The following is a 17636-nucleotide window of genomic DNA, read 5'->3' on the forward strand; positions in this document are numbered from 1 at the left end:
TTTTTTCCTAATGCTCTTCTATTTTTAACATAGATCTGAGTTTCTGCCTATATTTTTTCCTTCTCTCTAAATAAATTTTTAAAACATTTATTGCAAGGCAAGCCTACCAGTAACAAGTTTCCTCCATTTTTGTTGGTCTCAGACAGTCCTTGGTATTTACTATTTCACTCTAAAAAATTGTGGCAAAATATATATATCACATAAAATATACTATTTTAACCACTTTTAAGTGTATAGCTCAGTGGCATTAGGTATATTCACATTGTTGTACAACTATCACCACCATCCATCTCCAGAACTGTTTTATTTTCCCAACTTCTGCTTCATTTTGGAAGAATCATTTTGTTGGATACAGAATTTTAAGGTAGTAGCCTTCTTAAGACTTTCAATATTTTACTCCACACTCTTCTTGCTTATATGGTTTCTGAATAGACATTTGGGGTAAATCTTATGCTTGTGCATCTGTAGGTAAGGTGTTCTTTTTCCTCTAGCTTTAAAAAATTTTTCTATTTATGTTTCATTTTCTATAATTTGAATATAATATGCCTAGATATAGGTTTTTGGTATTTATGCTGCTAAATGTTCTCTGAGTTTTGCAAATCTGTGGGTTTTGTGTCTGCCATTCATTTTGGGACATTCTCAGTCATTGTTGCTTTAAATCTTGCTTCTTTTACTTCTTCTCTCCTCCTTTTGGTATTCCCATTACACGTGTTATTCTGTGTCAGCTCATTTGCCTTCCTATAAAGGGTTACCCAAGACTGGTTAATTTATAAAGAAAACAGATTTGTTTTGGCCCATATTCTGCAGACTGTACAGAAAGTGCGCTGCCACCATCTGCTTCTGGTTAAGGCCTCAGGAAACTTAAAATCATGGCAGAAAGAAGGGGCAGCTGGTGCTGTCACATACCAAGACAGGGAAAGTGAGGAGATGCCACATTCTTTTAAACAGCCAGATATCACATGAACTTAGAACGAGAACTCATTCATTACCATGAGGGGAGCAATACACCATTCCTAATGGATCTGCACCCATGACTCAAATACCTCCCACCAGGCCCACCTCCAGCATTGGGGATCACCCTTTAACATGAAATTTGTAGGGGGCAGAACATCTAAACTGTATCAATACCTTTTCTAATAGCCGGTAATTTTTAGATATTCTGTTCTGTGTTTTGATTTATTTTTCTTTTTTGAATTTCACTTTGGGTAGTTTCTATGGACACATCTTCAAGCTAATTCCTTCCTCAGCTATGTCCAATCTACTTATGAGCCCATCGAAGGCATTATTTATGTTACAGTGTTATTTGTTGCATTTTGTTTCTTTCTTTGCACTTTCATCTCTCTGCTTTTATTACTCACTTGTTCTTGCATGTGTCCACTTTTTCTATTAGAACCATTAGCATATTAAACATAGTTGTTTATATTCAAGTCTGATAGTTTCACACCTGAGCCTGGTTCTGATGCTTCCTTTGTCTCTTCAGACTTTGTTTTTACCTGTTAGAGTGGCTTGTAATTCTTTATTGAAGGCTGAATATGATATGAGAGGAACTGTGATAGATAGGCCTTTAGTGTAAGGTTTATGTTTATGTGACTAGGAGTTAGATTCTGTTTACTATTTGCTGTAGCTATAGTGTCAGGGACTAAAATTCTTAGCACTCTTGCTTTTGTCTATTCTGTTGTCTCTGGATTTCCTTCGACACTCTGTAAATAGGGTCAGAGGCCTGCAGTCCTTTTTGCTGTAGTCCCCGGTTATTAGACAGTAGCCTTATTGATGTGGTGGCAAGGTGTGGAAGAAGGGGAAGTCTTCTACCCTCCATAATTAGGTCTCAGTCTTTTATCGAGCCTGAGTTGGATATTTTGTTGATTATGCTTTGGTAAAATTCCAGTCTGTTAGATTATGGTAAAACAGGTTCCCTTAGGGACAGGCTTTGTTATGGAGAACAGAGATGTCTGGGTATATTTCAGAGCTTTCCTCCTCCTGCCAGAAGCACAGGGGATATTAAGAACCTGGTAGGGTTCCTAGAGGTAAAAGTCATGAAAGTGTGAGGTGCCCGAGACTGGGCCCCCTTGGATTTTTTAACTTACAAGCTAGTCCACACTAAGCTACCAGCAATTCACCAATTACAGCAATTGAGAGAGTGTGCCAAAGGCAGAAGCCACAATCTAGGTGATCCACAGGTACATTCAAGGTTGAAGATTTCTGCTCTAGGAGCAGGGCCCATCCACTTTATTCTGTTGCAGAGATTCCTTCCTTGCTTAATTTTACTCACTCTCTGATGTTGCTTTTTTAAGAAGTAAAGAGATAACTTTTTTTTTGCAACTCAGTTTTCCCCTACAACAAATTTTACAAAGTAAGTTTACTAAAGCACTACTGGGCTGCACAAAACAGATAGGAAATAGAACTGGGAGAATGAAGAAGAAATATAGGGCCTAAGATCCAGGACAAACAGATTTAATTATAGTATCAAGAAATTAATAAAAGGGAAGATTAAGCATTTGGGTAGAAAACATGTCAGGAATCATGTAAAAATAGAGATTACAGTGCTACCTCCTCAACAATCTTTAAATGCTTTGCTGACCAACTCTGCATTATAAAGCCTACTGTTTACAATAGTGGCCTCTTATTTTAGAAATATAGCCATCAAAAAGTATTATATACAAAAATATAAATGTTCAACTGAGTTTAGGTACCTGGATTATTCCCTTTTTCAATATATTTCATGTCTCAATAATGCTGAGTCATTTATATTCAGTATTTGAAATCTTTCCATAAAAGGCACTAAAAACTTTGGTAAAAATATTTTGCAAGTACCTAAAATTTTATTTAACAGAAAATTAAATTACATTCAGGTTTTAATTATGTCTACAAAAATAAAAGCCCCAAGGGATAAAATGAAAGTCTCTAATCTGCTTATCACAAAACGCAATCAGTTAAGTAAAGTCTTCATTCTGTACCTTCTCAATGGTATGCTGAAGCCAATACCACTGAGATGTGTGAGCTATTTGTTAACTTTTCAGGAGTTTCATGAACTAGTTGTCAATCACGGACACTATTAACATTTAAAGTATTTATATAAACCTATAAGTTAACTATTTATATAAACCTACAACTTAAAACAAAGGTAATAAATATTCAAAATTCATCACATTCTAATTATTTTACTACATTTTACTTTAATTATTTTTTGAGGTCATTTAAAACATCTACTGTATTTATAGGATGAAAATACTCTCTATGCTGCAGTACTGAGTATCTCTTATCAATCTCATGTTTATGTTTAAGGACATCCCAATGATAGATTAAAATTGGCCATATAGGAGTATTTATGCAACAGAAATTTTAAAACTCTTATAAAAAATCTAAAAACCAAGCAGAACTTGGTTTTTATTTTGTTGATTGTCTAGATTTAAGAAAGTGTTAGAGAAAAACATTAATACTGCAGATTAAATTTGAAAAGTGTGGCATGGCATGTCCCTAGTTACTAAATTTCCAATAGTGCCAAAAAAGGGAAATATTCTCCATGTATTTGAAAACTGCTATTCAATTCAGTGAAGAAGTTGCTCATATCATTGATGAACAAGTAAATTTCCAACATAACCAGTGCTGAGGCTGAAATAGGTTTCAGTTTAGTTAATATATTTTGCACTAAGTAAGAAAGAATTTAACAGTGAATCACGTATCAGAGAGATAACAATTACTGAGGAATGAATTAGCATATTGAAATTAACTGTATTTGTGAAATTTTGTTTAAACTGCATCCATAGTTTGCTATACATATAAGCATTCAGCAAGAATAAATGAAAGCAGGCCGGGCGCAATGGCTCAAGCCTGTAATCCCAGCACTTTGGGAGGCCGAGGCGGGTGGATCATGAGGTTGAGAGATCGAGACCATCCTGGTCAACATGGTGAAACCCCGTCTCTACTAAAAATACAAAAAAAAACTAGCTGGGCGTGGTGGCACGTGCCTGTAATCCCAGCTACTTAGGAGGCTGAGGCAGGAGAATTGCTTGAGCCCAGGAGGCAGAGGTTGCGGTGAGCCGAGATCGCGCCATTGCATTCCAGCCTGGGTAACAAGAACGAAACTCCGTCTCAAAAAAAAAAAAAAAAGAATAAATGAAAGCATTCTCTGAAAATCAGTTGGTCATATGGAAATGACAATAAAAAATGCTGTATATTTTACTATTATCTGTAAAGTGTGTGTTATATATCTTCTATATCAGCACACTTCGTATTACATTTATGTATGTATATATGTACGCATATGTGTATACATATATTTTCCTCAAGAAGCTGCTTGTTAAGCATTTACTGGTACCCTACCCTGTGTCCTTCCCTTACAATATAATTATAGCCACTGCAGATCACAGAGGAGCACATTACATGCCCTGGTTTTTCATGTGAAAAGAATATTTTAAGTCATAAATTTCAAAGACACATACGCAGAATACTTATGATAAATTAATGGAAACGCTTCTCCGGTTTATGTTCAGTGTGTATAAACTTCTCTGCTATGAATATGGGGAGCCGTGTTTTCATCAGATCATTCTAAACAAATCTTGGCTCAGGTGATTTATAGACTGCTGCATTAGCCAAAACTACACTTTGCATATGCATGTTGAAAATATTCAGAGTAACAGTTTTTGCTCTATTACAATATGGAAAAGGGATTGACATCACAGGCATCGATGTATCAGTTGGCTCTAGAATCTGATGAAATCATACTGAAACCAAACTGCATGTCTTTCTTTGGCAATCAAAAGACTCACCAGCAAAAACTGTACAGATCTCATGAGCAGGCCTGGTGGCAGGAATTCATGCTTATGATTCAGGGGAATCACATGTGCCCCTTGCAAATGCACCAGATACAGCTTTCTGCTTTATCAAAACAACATTACTCAGTCCACTGTGCTGATGACAGTGTTTTTATGTATGCAATTTAGTCCTTGGGGAAATTACTCTTCTATAAGGTTCTGGGAAAAGAGTGAACTGTTTTAGTCCCATATTGCTCAGTTCCACATATAAACAACACAAATGGAGAAAGACAAAGCTGACTGATATAAAAATGGAATCCTCTGTTGCCCAGTTAAAAACAAATTTTGTTGTAAATTTTGAACTGACTGAGAAAGTGAAGGAAAGCTTTGGCGAAAGGAGCAGCACTGACTTTTGCATAACTGCAGGCTTTTCACAGGAAGCATTCCAAACCAAAAGCAGTGAGTGGAAATGTTGTACAGTGTCTTCTCAGACTGCAGAAAGATTATATTATTCTTATGGATCTTCTGAGAAAACATAAGAGTACTTTATAAATATAGATATTAATAAAACTTCTGGAAATTTTAAGGATGGGTAGGTAGAAAATCTTCTGTATCATCAAATTGAGGATGTGCTGAATTTGGAGAGAGAGCACATGTGGACACAAGGAGGTTATGCAAAAGGATCAAGCAAACGAACTGGAATAAATTGCTGGAAAAACATTATTCCAAGTGCCTTTATAACAGCTCTTCAGTTTATACAGACTTTTAAATATATATCCTAAAATAAATGTGGGTAGAAAAGAGGCCCTGACAGAATTAAACTCTCTTCCACCAACTACAAATCAGAGAATGCTGATTAGTTGCTCCTCTTGAGAAACTAGGGTTAGAGCATCACATTAAAAAGCAAGTCTAGTCTTTCTTCCTTCATTGTATGTGACTGTGGACTTGCAAAGAAGTCTTTCTTCCTTCTAATTCATATTACAGCTTGCAGGATGCTTGGGATTTACATCTTGAATATTGTGGATTTTACAAAAGGAATAAATAACTAGGAGGTGGTCTACTTTAATTTGTTCAGTTAATATTCATAAATTAAAGGGTAACAATAACGGAGGAAGGCTTTATGAGAAAAATGAATCTATGATGCTATCTAAGGCTCCAGGATGAGGAGAAAGGCTTAAAATGTCCCTATTTGGAAGGTACCTTCAGTAACTCATGTGCACATTGCAGTTAATATATAAACATATTAAAGATGATATGCATGTTTGTCTTGGAGTGGAATATAAAAATGATTTTTATTCAAACCCAAATGGTGAGAGCAAAAATTATTATTGTGACAAAATGTCTGATACAGTACCTAAAATTTACATCAAGCCCAAACTTCTGACCTTAGCCATGAGTTTTTACCAGCTACATCTTTTGCTGGAGTTACTGAGCAGCAGAATTGATCGTTCTGTCTCGATAGCCTGCATAATTTTTTCATAGCAGAAACAATTTTGTAATCAAATGGCCACAGGAATGACAAAAGTATCAGAGAATATGTCAAAATGGAAGAAAATCTTGAGATTATCGGATCTGTAGAATCTTATTAAACACCTGAAATGTTATGTTATTAAACATCTGAAATGAAAATAAGTATGAAAAGCAGATATGTTAGGTGGATGCCTAAGTTGAATTCAGTCTTCTTATTGGATAAGATTAGTTTTTGTTGACAGAACTACTTTTCCACCTCCACTGAGTCCCATGGTTCACTGCAGCTCAGAATGAAATATCCTGATTTTTCTTCATGTATAAGGAAACAAGCCACTTTACCCAAAGGTCACATAGGAAGATGGGGAAGTTACAGTCAGTACCATGTTTCTCATACAACACCACAAAGAAGTCAACTTGATTAGCAACCAAAAATCCAACTGCATTCTTTCTTGGATTCCATTGTGCCAATTTATAACCTTTGGATCCTTTCAGCATTAAAACTGCAGTCGAGAAGACAAAAGATATCTGGGAAAGTTTACTTTTAAGAATATTTTTTCCTTCAAGATTCCTCATTTCTAGTTCTACCATAGACCCAGTTCATCACCTGTCAAAAAAAAGACATGAAATCTCAGTATTCTCCCTAAAATACAGAGAGACCTGTGACATCACAATCCTGAAGCCTGAGAGACTAAGCAGGAAGCTGAACCACGTGACATAAACTGTAAGGACCAGAGGGGAGGTGGGGAAATGAAGAGGAAATACATCTCCTTGGACCTTTGGACCAATCAGTCCAAACCTTATATTTTTGTATGTTTGTTTTTGGTTCATGTCCTGTTTGTTTGTTCCCTTTGTTCAATTCATTTCACCAAGTGTTTACAGAACATCCATGTTGTGCTAGTACCAGTTATCACCTCTCAACAAACAGAATAATGTTTGGAGTGTGACTCACACCTTGAAGTCCACTTCTTTTTAGAGATACTATCTTATGCTCCGTAAATTTAAGCTAGGAATAACCTCACACCAGTGACTCAGTGTTTGAATTTGGAGAAGGAATAGAAGGGATTATCTGCTGGGAATGCTTCATTACTAAAATGTTCTTTCCTAAAGCTACTTTTTTTTTTTCCTTTCAAGTCACGTATCACTGACCCACAGCAAAACCCAGATTCCGACAGATAATCCAGTCTGAAGCAAAGTTGGTTATACAGCTGTCAGACAGGTACTAATTTAGCACCTACTTTTTGTGAGATACTCTTCCAGGTCTTGGCATAGAGTGGTGACCAGGATAGATCAAGACCCAAGCACTCTGTGGTGTTTTCATGCTCACAGGGGAAACAGAAAATAATAAGTAAATGCATGATAAAACAGTATGCTTTCAACCAGTCAGAAATATTATGAAGGCAACAGACATGAAAATATAATATTAATCTAGGCATGGGTATTGCATATCATGACTGATCAGGCAGGAATCAGGTTCTCCTAGGAGGTGACATTTAAATTCAGACTCTTAGGATATCCCAACTCTTAGTATTACTCAGAGTCAAGTTATGGGAACTTTTAAGACTCCAACAGAAGGAACCACACAGTTTCATGCTGCCAGAGCAAAGCTACTCTGTTCTTAATTGATGGCTACACTTCATAAAGACTGAAATGAGTAACAGTGAGGAAAGGCGGGGCAGGTACTAGAGACAGAAGAGTCATTGTGATTTAGTTCGTTGGTGGATTGCTTATACTTTCAAGGGTCATCAGTAGCACAACCGCACCTTGGTGCTTGGAGAAAGCAGAGTGTAGCAGCTGGGCTGGCCCAGGCCTCTCTGTGCCTGGAGTTCCTGGTAATGAACATGCCAACGTGTGAACCGGCTTGCCCAGCGCTCCCACGGTGGGAAGCTGTTTACTCTCTCCCTGGAGGACACAGGGTTAGACACAGTTAAATCTATAATCATTATCAACTAGATCAACACGTTCTAACCGACTTGCTGTTATCGTTTTTTTTTTTTTTGTTTTTTTTTTTTTCCCCCCCTCAACAGTGGTTCAATGGTCTGTGAATGTTTTGCTTTCAGGGAAAAAAAAGAAAAAAATTTCTTATTTCAATAAGTCATTTAATGGTCAAAGGAAGCTTTTGTTACTTCATAGTCCACTCCTCTTTTCTTTTTATTGCTTAATAAAACTGAAAAACTTAATGCAGCCACTGTGTAAGTCAGACAAAAAAATGCTGACAAAAAAAAAAAAAAAAAAAAACTATTCTAAGTATGTTTTAACCCCTAGTGGTATAGTTGTTAGGAACGTGTATTATCACTGTCTTAAGAGCTAAACTTTCACAGTTCCTAAAATTATGGCTATTTCCAAAAATCAACTAATTATGACTATTTCCAAAAATCAGCCAATGCTTAGTTAGGATAGACCTTAAGACATGGAAGAAATGTAAGTCATGGCTTCTTTCTTTACGGAGCTCACAGCTTAGTTGAAAATGCTAAAAGACAATCATTGGCAGTACATGACACTACAAAGTTAAGCTACGCTGGGAGATAAGCTAGCAGGACCGTAGTAGTGAAGAGGGCCAGCAGAGGAGGCTGGAGCCCTCAAGTAGTGCTTGATATGAGAAACAGGACTTGAAGAATGGGTAGAAATTGGAGAGAAAGAGAATGACGTTTCTCAAATGCAGAATGACAGAGGAACATGCCCAGAGTTGAGCATGAGCTGGAACACTTTCACAGGAGAGGGTGGAGATGTGAATAAATGCAGCCGTGGTTCATTTGGGGAGCTGTTGGGAAATGGTCAGATTGATATTGCGCCATGCCTTAAAAGAGGCCAGTCGTTTTATCAGCTACAGATGCCTGCTGAATAATTTTGCAAAAGTTTGACTCATATTGATTTTCTGGGCTGCTCAGTGGACACAGAAAAATTGTTGGTGATTTGTAAATATTTGTTGTATTACGTGTAACTTGACCATTGTCTTCCTGGCTCATAGGGTGTGCGGATGAATTTAAACACCATCAGAAAGCTTCCTTCCTCAATATAAAGACATTGCAAGGTCACCGAGACGCCCCAACAAATAGAGGGGCATCTTAAGTTCACATCCTTCTGTTCATGAACATCTCAGTGAAAAGTCATTTTTTCTGTTACTCTCTGTGCAATTTATTTTTAGTGTTTTGTTCAGAGAAGATGAAGAAGTCACTCAAGTCACTTCAATATTCTAGCAAAATAAAGAGATTTTAAATTGTACTTTATGCGTTTTGCATTTATACATATAGTTTTATTCTTTCAAACCCTGTACAACCTTGCATCTCTTGGAGTTATTAATGGAAATTCCATCTCTCCTAATGTTTGTTCATCACATTCCCTCAATCCAAAGTTCCTCTTCAGTTATGGATTAACTCCTCTCCCGGAAATATTTATACAATACAAATGAATACTTTTGAAAACAATTGGCTCTTTTCTTTCTTACAGTTGGAGTCATCCAAGAATGAGTGTCTTTGATAATTCCAGAAACTGACATAAATCTGAATTAGCTCTGAATCGTAAAGAAAGAATTAGCATGAGTCAGTCGTTAGGGTTAATAACCCAACTGGAGGAACAGAAATCCATTTTTAAACCATAGAGAAGACCAGGTGCAGTGGCTCATGTCTGTAATCCCAGTGCTTTGGGAGGTCAAGGCGGGCGGATCACGAGGTCAGGAGTTTGGTACCAGCCTGACCAGTATGGTGAAACACCATCTCTACTAAAAATACAAAAAATTAGCCAGGCACGATGGTGCATACCTGTAATCCCAGCTACTCTGGTGACTGAGGCAGGAGAATTACTTGAACCCAGGAGGCGGAGATTGCAGTGAGCCAAAATCACACCACTGCACTCCAGCCTGGGCAACAGAGCAAGACTCTGCCTCAAAAGAGATAGATAGATAGATAGATAGAGAGAGAGAGAGAGAGAGAGAGAGAGAATGAGAATGAGAATGAATATGACTAGGACCTCTACTGGCCAAACATGTCCCTGCCAAGCTCTGGACTCAGGCGCCTTATCACTTCTGTTCCAACAGAACAATCATGGGAGTTCTCACAGCAGGACCTCCCCAAACATCACCTCTTGATGTTAGCATGGGGCCTGCAAAGAGACTCTGCTTTGTGGCTGTGGAGACACATCCCTAAAGTAACTTAGTGCTATCAGAAGGATCACACACCTAGAAGGCACATAGGGGAGTTTTCAGACCTTCCTAATGTCTCATATCCCACTTTTGATTGGGGTGCCCCTGATATATCTGAAACAAATAGTCAGATCTACAGAAATATTTAAACACTTCATCTCATACTTTGGATCAGGCTAGTGTGTCAGCTTTGGTTCTTAAAAGCGAAAGCATTCTTCAGCACTATGTTGATATAGTCATGAAGAATACAGGCCTTTTTTGTACACTTAACTTTTTTCTATAGGTTTATCTTTCTTCATCTGTAAAATGAAGGCACAAATAATAATACCTGTCATACACTGTTATTGGATTTTGCTAATGAATGCTAAACTTTTATGAGGATGCTTGTCACATTATCACTCTGCAACCAGAGGCTTTTAGAGGCTTCTATGATGCTGAGGATGATTCCTTAATTTCTTCACCTTCCTTTTCTTCCCATGCCTCAGGACTCACATATATATTCCAGTGTAAACATCAGTAAACTTGATCTGGCCAAAGAGAGAATAAATTTTATAGTAGAGAACCTGCCATCCATTACATATTTGGTTCACTGGTTAGGGTCAGGGATGCAGCAGGAGTTTTATTGTCCCTTTTGGAGCCTGATGCCTCTGGCAGGAAGTGAGCTTTTTTATTACAACTCCTACCATCAGTCAGCAATTTTCAAAAGTTCCTGAGATCCAGTTCACTTTTATTTTATTCTGTGAATTTAAAATTCTGAACTGCAGCAGACAGTCCCCAAATGAATTTGAGGCGTTTCAAGAATATCAAATAATTGGAATGTCTTTCTTTTCTCCTTCTCCATAGGTTAACCTCAGAGCCACAGATGTCCGGCTCATGCGCCAGTTGCTCGTAATCAATGAGAGCATCGAGTCCATCAAGTGGATGATCGAGGAGAAAGCCACCATCACCAGCAGAGGCAGCAGCCTCAGTGGCAGCCTGTGCAGTTTGTTGGAGAGTCAGAGCACCTCCTTACATGGTAGCTATAACAGCCTACATGATGGCAGTGATGGGCTGGATGGCATTTCCGTGGGAAGTTATCTGGACACATTGGCGGATGATGTCCCAGGCCACCAGACCCCTTCAGACTTGGACCAATTCAGTGACAGCTCCCTAATAGAGGACTCACAGGCACTACACAAGCGTCCCAAATTGGAGTCTGAATACTACTGTTTTGGCTAGTGACACAGTTTTTTGCATGGGACTGGTGTGCAATTAACCTGTATTTATCCTTCTCTGCTGCTATATTTTTGGTGTGGTTTTTATTTTAATAAGATGACCCTTTTAAAAGAAGCTGATTTTGAAACTGCTTAATGGTATTTCTGTTGCTCCTAATACTTCTCATCTGAACTGATTTATTTTTCTCTGTTACATCTCTATTTTTTATTTATTACAATGATTTTCTCCCTTCTTTTACAGTGGCACAAACAAAGCAGGGGGAAGAGAATAAGCAATAATTATGTTTTTGCTTTTGTTTTCAGAGCAATGGGTCAGGGATTAAAAGAAAAACTTTGCTAAATTTTACAATAAACCAAAGTCTAATAACAGTAATTTTGTCACTTGTGTTCTTAAATGATTTAAGGTTTCATCTTCCAGAAGATATTGAGATATATTACTGTTGGCATATCAGGTTGACCAAAATGCTTGGAAAAAAATTTAAGCAATATTTCTAGGCCGCAACATTCTAGTGTATAATCAACAATACTGTTAGTCACATCTGCCTGCATGACAGTCATCTGGAAGTCCCCAACCATATACAATCTGTTCAACCAATTCACCCTTGTACTGGCACTTTGGATTAATATTTTGTATTCAGTGATTCAAGCTTAAATCATATATTTATTTGTGTATTGTTATGTATTACTCTCTAAAATTTCAAAGAATAATTGAGATTAAGTATGGAGGTCATTCAAGGCAAAAATGTCCTAAATTTAATCACATATTGAGATTTTGTTGGTATTTACTTTTTTGCATTTTGCAATTCTAATAGCATGTATAGATACTTAGATGCATACAAGCAGATGGATAAAATATCTCTATAGTAGGGAAGCAGAATTGTTATTCATTTAAGAAGTCCAATATGATATTTATTCATCCTAATAACTAAATGATCTCTTAGTTTCTGAAATGGAATAATGTAACTCACATAGAGAGTGGACATTTAGTTTTAATATGTTATTAATCCTCTGCATTTCTTTTACCTTGATAACTCCTAGTGAGGGAATCTAATTAAGAATTCACACTGTTCTTTGTAATGATAAATGTTTCTGAACTAAACACTGTATAATACAAATCAAAAAGTCTTCCTTCTTACAACTGAGAAGTGTCCTTACCCAAAATATGTTTCACCCAAATTTCCTTTGTTATTATATACTTCTTACCCTTCTTGAATTTATTATTTGTTTCCAAGGCATACATTATTCAATTTCCAATTAAAATATATCAGGGCTTATATTTTACACTAGTCTTTTCACATAAATAGCTTGATATAATCTTCATCACAACAATCTCATAATGTACGAATTGTCACCATCCTATGTTTTATGTTTGAGGAAATTGAGGCACACAGAAGGCAAGCCACTGAGACACATCTCCCAGTAAGTGTCAAAGCTAGGATTTAAAATCGCATCTGTCTTACTCCTAACAGCAACACTCAATAACCTCTTTGGTAATAATTGATATTAAATAATAAAATGGGAACGAGAAAGCAAATGTAAGTCCATAACGAAAATTAAAAATGTAACCAACTAATTTCAAACAAAAGATAATGAAATATGTAACCATATGCCTTTAAGCCTTGCAAGCAGAATATCCTCAACTAGAGAGAAGTGGCAGGCAGCAAGAGTATGAGGCATCAAGGGTGAATTCTAACTTCTTTAAAACTCATCCTTTGCCTTGAACAAGTCATGCACAGGAAAACTTATTTCTGTTCTCAGATCACTTTCAGATCATGAATACAATCTGGTAAATTTGTTACACTCTCCTTGTGCAACCCACTTTCCCTGCTATATGTCCACTCCATGCCCTCCATAAATTTTCCGTTTGGAGAAAGAAAATGCAAAAAGCACACGAATATAATGTGGAAGAAGTGTCTGGAACAGTTTTCATTTAAATATGGTATTTTAAGGAACCTGTGATGAACATTAGCAGAACACTTGAGAATGATTTTGGTTCTATGTGTTTCAGTATTTTATAGGCTCTACATTTATTCCAATATTTTTTGCAAAAGAAAGCAAATATAGATTCCACAATTTAGATATACGGTATCACATGTAAGCCAATTTTGTTTTAATAATTGATTTAACCAAAAGGAAGAAAATAAACAGTTAAACAACACTAACTACTAACATATTAATTGATCTCAAGAGTAGTTGCATAGAAGTGCCTCATTTTTAACTGAAGAATCCCCATAACTAATCTCTGACCTGGACCATTTGATACTTGATCTATGTCAGCACCAGAAGGAAAACGGGTAAAAAGTTATGGTATCTTTCAAACTATTCTGCCTGTCCTGAGTTGTGCTTTCCCAGAGAGGATGGAATTTTCCTAGTTACATTAATCTCTCTATTTTTATGGACTTGTTAGTCTTTTAATGGATGGAAATAATTAGATGTAAGAAATTTAAACAAGTTAAAACTACTACATTTTTGCAGCTCTGCAAATAAAGGAACTCTAAAAGACCAACCTAGGAGGCTTAACTATACTTCAAGAAAATAATGTTTAGAACCAGTCAGCCCAAAGCGTACAGTGTAAAGTTTTGCATTTCCAAACATTGATGAATAGTTGAAAGAGATTACTTACGATGGGTGGACTATAAAGGTACTTGGAGCCCCACAAATAATTGCATGCAGGCATTTGTCTCCCACTTCGTAAAAATACAATCACCTCCTTGATGCCAAAATACATTTTTTAAAATTTTGTTTAGTTCTGTTGAGAGAAGGTCTCATTGTGTCATCCAGAATGAATACAGTGGCACCATCATGGCTCACTACAGCCTCCAGTTCCTGGGTTCAAGCAATCCTCTTGCCTCAGCCTCCAGAGTAGCCGGGACCGCAAGCATGCACCACCATGCTCAGCTGATTTTTTATTTTTTTTGTAATGAAGAGGTTTCACTATGTTGCTGAGACAGGTCTTGAACTCCTGGACTCAAGTGAATCTTCCACCTCCGCCTCCCTAACTCCTGGGCTTACAGGCATGAACTATCCGGCCTGACCAGTAAATGATTATTAAACCTAGCACAGTGGCACATGCCTGTTGTCCCAGCCACTCAGGAAGCTGAGATGGGAGGACTGCTTGAGCCCAGGAGTCTGAGTCCACCCTGAGCAACATAGCAAGACCCTATCACTAATAAATACAAATTAAATAAAGGAAAACAAGATAAATGGTTATTTCAATGTCCTCATCTTACTGATATCACAGCAGTTGACATATCTGATCACTCTTTTTTGAAAGAATATCTTCATTTGGCTTCCAGGACATCACTTTCCCCTCATCCTTCACTGCCTGCATGTTTGCAGACTCCACTGCTGGTTTCTCTTCATTTTTCTGACCTTCAAAGGGAAGAGTGCACTTGGGCTCAATTCTCTTCCAAAATGGTTTCCCTGAGGAATCCATTCAGTTTCACAGTTTTAAATATCAGCTATGTGGTGAGATTTCTAAATGTATGTGTCTAGCCCCAATCTCTCCCCTGCACTCCAGCCTCCCACGTCCACCTGCCTCTGAAGCATTTTTGCTTGATGTCTGATAAGCATCTCAATCTGAACATATCCAAAATGGAAATTTGGCTCATTTTGAAATCCTCCCCAGTGTAGTAAATGGTGCCTCCACTCATCAATTTCTTTATACAAAATCTTAAAGTCATTCTTAACTACTCTCTTGCCATCACACAGCATCCACATCATGTGAGTTACACCTTAGAAATACATCCAGAATGTTACACATTCTCATCACCACCACTGCTATCACTAATTCAAGCGCCATCACTTCTGCCTGGAACTACTGCAATAGCTTTGTCTTGTTTCCTTCCGCCCATCCCTACCTTCCTACAGTCAGTGTTCAACACAGCAAAGTAATCTTCTAAGATACAAGCCAGGTTTTACTAGCCTTTATTCAACCCTGTAATGAATTTCCATCTTCTTGAGAGTCTAGTCTAAATCTTTACTGTGGACTACCAAACCGCATGCAATCTGTCATCCTTCTGCCTACCTGACCTCGTCTATTACCATCTTCTCCTCTTTCATTGTGAAGCCTCATTTGCATCTTTATTACTTCTTACAAATCTCAAAATCCAAGCATGTTCCTACCTCAGAATCTTTGCATTTCTCATTTCCTCTTTCTGAAATATTTTTCTAAATACGCTTAGTTCTTGATTCCCTAGTTCTTTGTGGTCTCCAGTCAAGTGGCCGCTTGTTTGAGAGGACTTCTCCCATAGTCTCCTGGCACTGTCTATCTTCCTTACTCTGGCTTTTCTTCCTAATCCTTATCAGCACCTAACATTTTGGGGTGCACTCTCTGCCTCTCCACACTAGAATGAAATGTCTATGAGAGAAATAACTTTATTTTGTTCACCACAATATCCCTTGGAACCTAGAAAAGTATCTGTCACATAGTCAATACCAAGTAAATATTAAGTAACTATTACACATATTAAAGCAATAATTACACATTTGCTGAGTGCCTTTTAGGTGCCAGGCAATAACTGTGCTAGGTCCTGGTGGTATGAAGATGAGAAAGGTATGAAACCTGCCATCTGAGAGCTCATCTGTTTAGTATGTTTCTCTGATTGGAAGAAAAATGGTCTCCAATCTCACCCCAACTATGCCCATTTCCTAATCTCTTGAACCTGTTAAATAGCAAAAGGGACTTGGTGGATGTGATTGAGTTAAGAACCTTGAGCTGGAAAGATGACCCTGGATTATCTGAGGGGGACTTATGAGAGAGAAGTCGGAGTGTCAGAGTAAAAAAGTGAGAGACAATGGAAGAGAGAAGTGAAGAAGTGCAAAGTGATATATTGCTGGCTATGAGGGTAGAAGTGGCCAGAGCCAAGGAATGGAAGCAGGGTAGTTTCTATTTCTCAGCATGAACTGCGGTATCAATCTTATGCTATTTCTATGTAATCAGTGTTATCATTGTTCAAATATTTAGTAGAGAATTCCCATTAAACATTAAAACTCAAATATTCTCACCAATCATTGTAGATGTTTTTTTGTAACCCAAGGTAGGGTTGGGCCAAATCAGAACTCCGGGATTGTTTCACATCTACCTGTATTTGAGTGCTAGTTACATTCCAAATACCGTCCAAGTTTGCATTCTTTCAAGTCATTAACACTGTGTGCAGGGCCTATTTTCCAGTGTGGGAGGAAGAACTGTCAGAGGCTGCATTATTTCATTTTTTACTAATAAAGAATCCTGTACCAATAGGGAAATGCATGCCTTCTTGAAGTTTTAGATTATACTCAGACTAATTTACTACAAATATTTTTACATCAGCCAAATCCATCTATAAATCAAATATACTTCTAGCTAGCAACTCTGCATTTTTTCACTCTCATGCAAAGGAAGATTCCTTACTCTTTTACTGCTGATACATTCCAGCTTTTTGTCACTCGACCTTCCACTGAAAGCAGTTTGTTTGTGATTTTTATGAAAGGTAGGCTCCCTCAAACAACCCCTGAAAATTTTGTTCATCACAGAAAATGGACTGAGATGATTATATATACATTCTGCTAAACCCTCAAAAATCTAGTGTTTTTTTTTTAATTCAAAGATTACATGGTGTTAGGTGTGAAAGGGCTGCTAGAGGATGTGTAGAATAATGCAAATAAGGAAAATGAGGCATTTTTGGCAACTTGTTCCTTTCATAGACAGTGTGGCCATGTTTTGTGTCTAAACTAAGCTTCAGAAAAATCATCAGATCCACACCTGCAGCATAGAATGAATGGCTCAAGATGTTTTAATGCAAAACAAAAATAATTTATTTCATTTAAAATACAAGCGATGTAATATAAAAGGAGAAAGAATGACATTTCAGAAGTAAAATGGCATAATCATTAACTCATAATTAAGGGATAATTATAAACTGTCAAGGCTTAGGTTTCAGATTATCTCTGTTTTGCCACTTATGATTGTGTTTGAGTTAAGTAAATTTGGAATAAGTAACTGGTTCTTTGTGCCTCAGTTTTCTCATCTGTAAATTGAGCATAATGAAATCTGCTTCATAAAATTGTTGAGGAAATAATCAATAT

General features: G+C 37.2%; 1 protein-coding gene and 1 long non-coding RNA gene across 2 annotated transcripts in view; one reads left to right on the forward strand and one right to left on the reverse strand.

Moving 5' to 3' along the window:
• Positions 1–11940, forward strand: part of LURAP1L (leucine rich adaptor protein 1 like) — a 39955-nt gene extending 28015 nt beyond the window's left edge. The window contains exon 2 of the mRNA XM_003928160.4: positions 11200–11940. Within this exon, the coding sequence (XP_003928209.2) occupies positions 11200–11574 (375 nt within the window). The 3' untranslated portion in view covers positions 11575–11940. The remainder of the gene's footprint in view (positions 1–11199) is intronic.
• LOC141582836 (uncharacterized) overlaps positions 1–17636 on the reverse strand; it is a 452087-nt gene that overhangs the window by 287644 nt on the left and 146807 nt on the right. The window lies entirely within an intron of this gene.

Source organism: Saimiri boliviensis, chromosome 2 (genome assembly GCF_048565385.1).
Source record: "Saimiri boliviensis isolate mSaiBol1 chromosome 2, mSaiBol1.pri, whole genome shotgun sequence".
In the NCBI taxonomy this organism is placed as follows: domain Eukaryota; kingdom Metazoa; phylum Chordata; class Mammalia; order Primates; family Cebidae; genus Saimiri; species Saimiri boliviensis.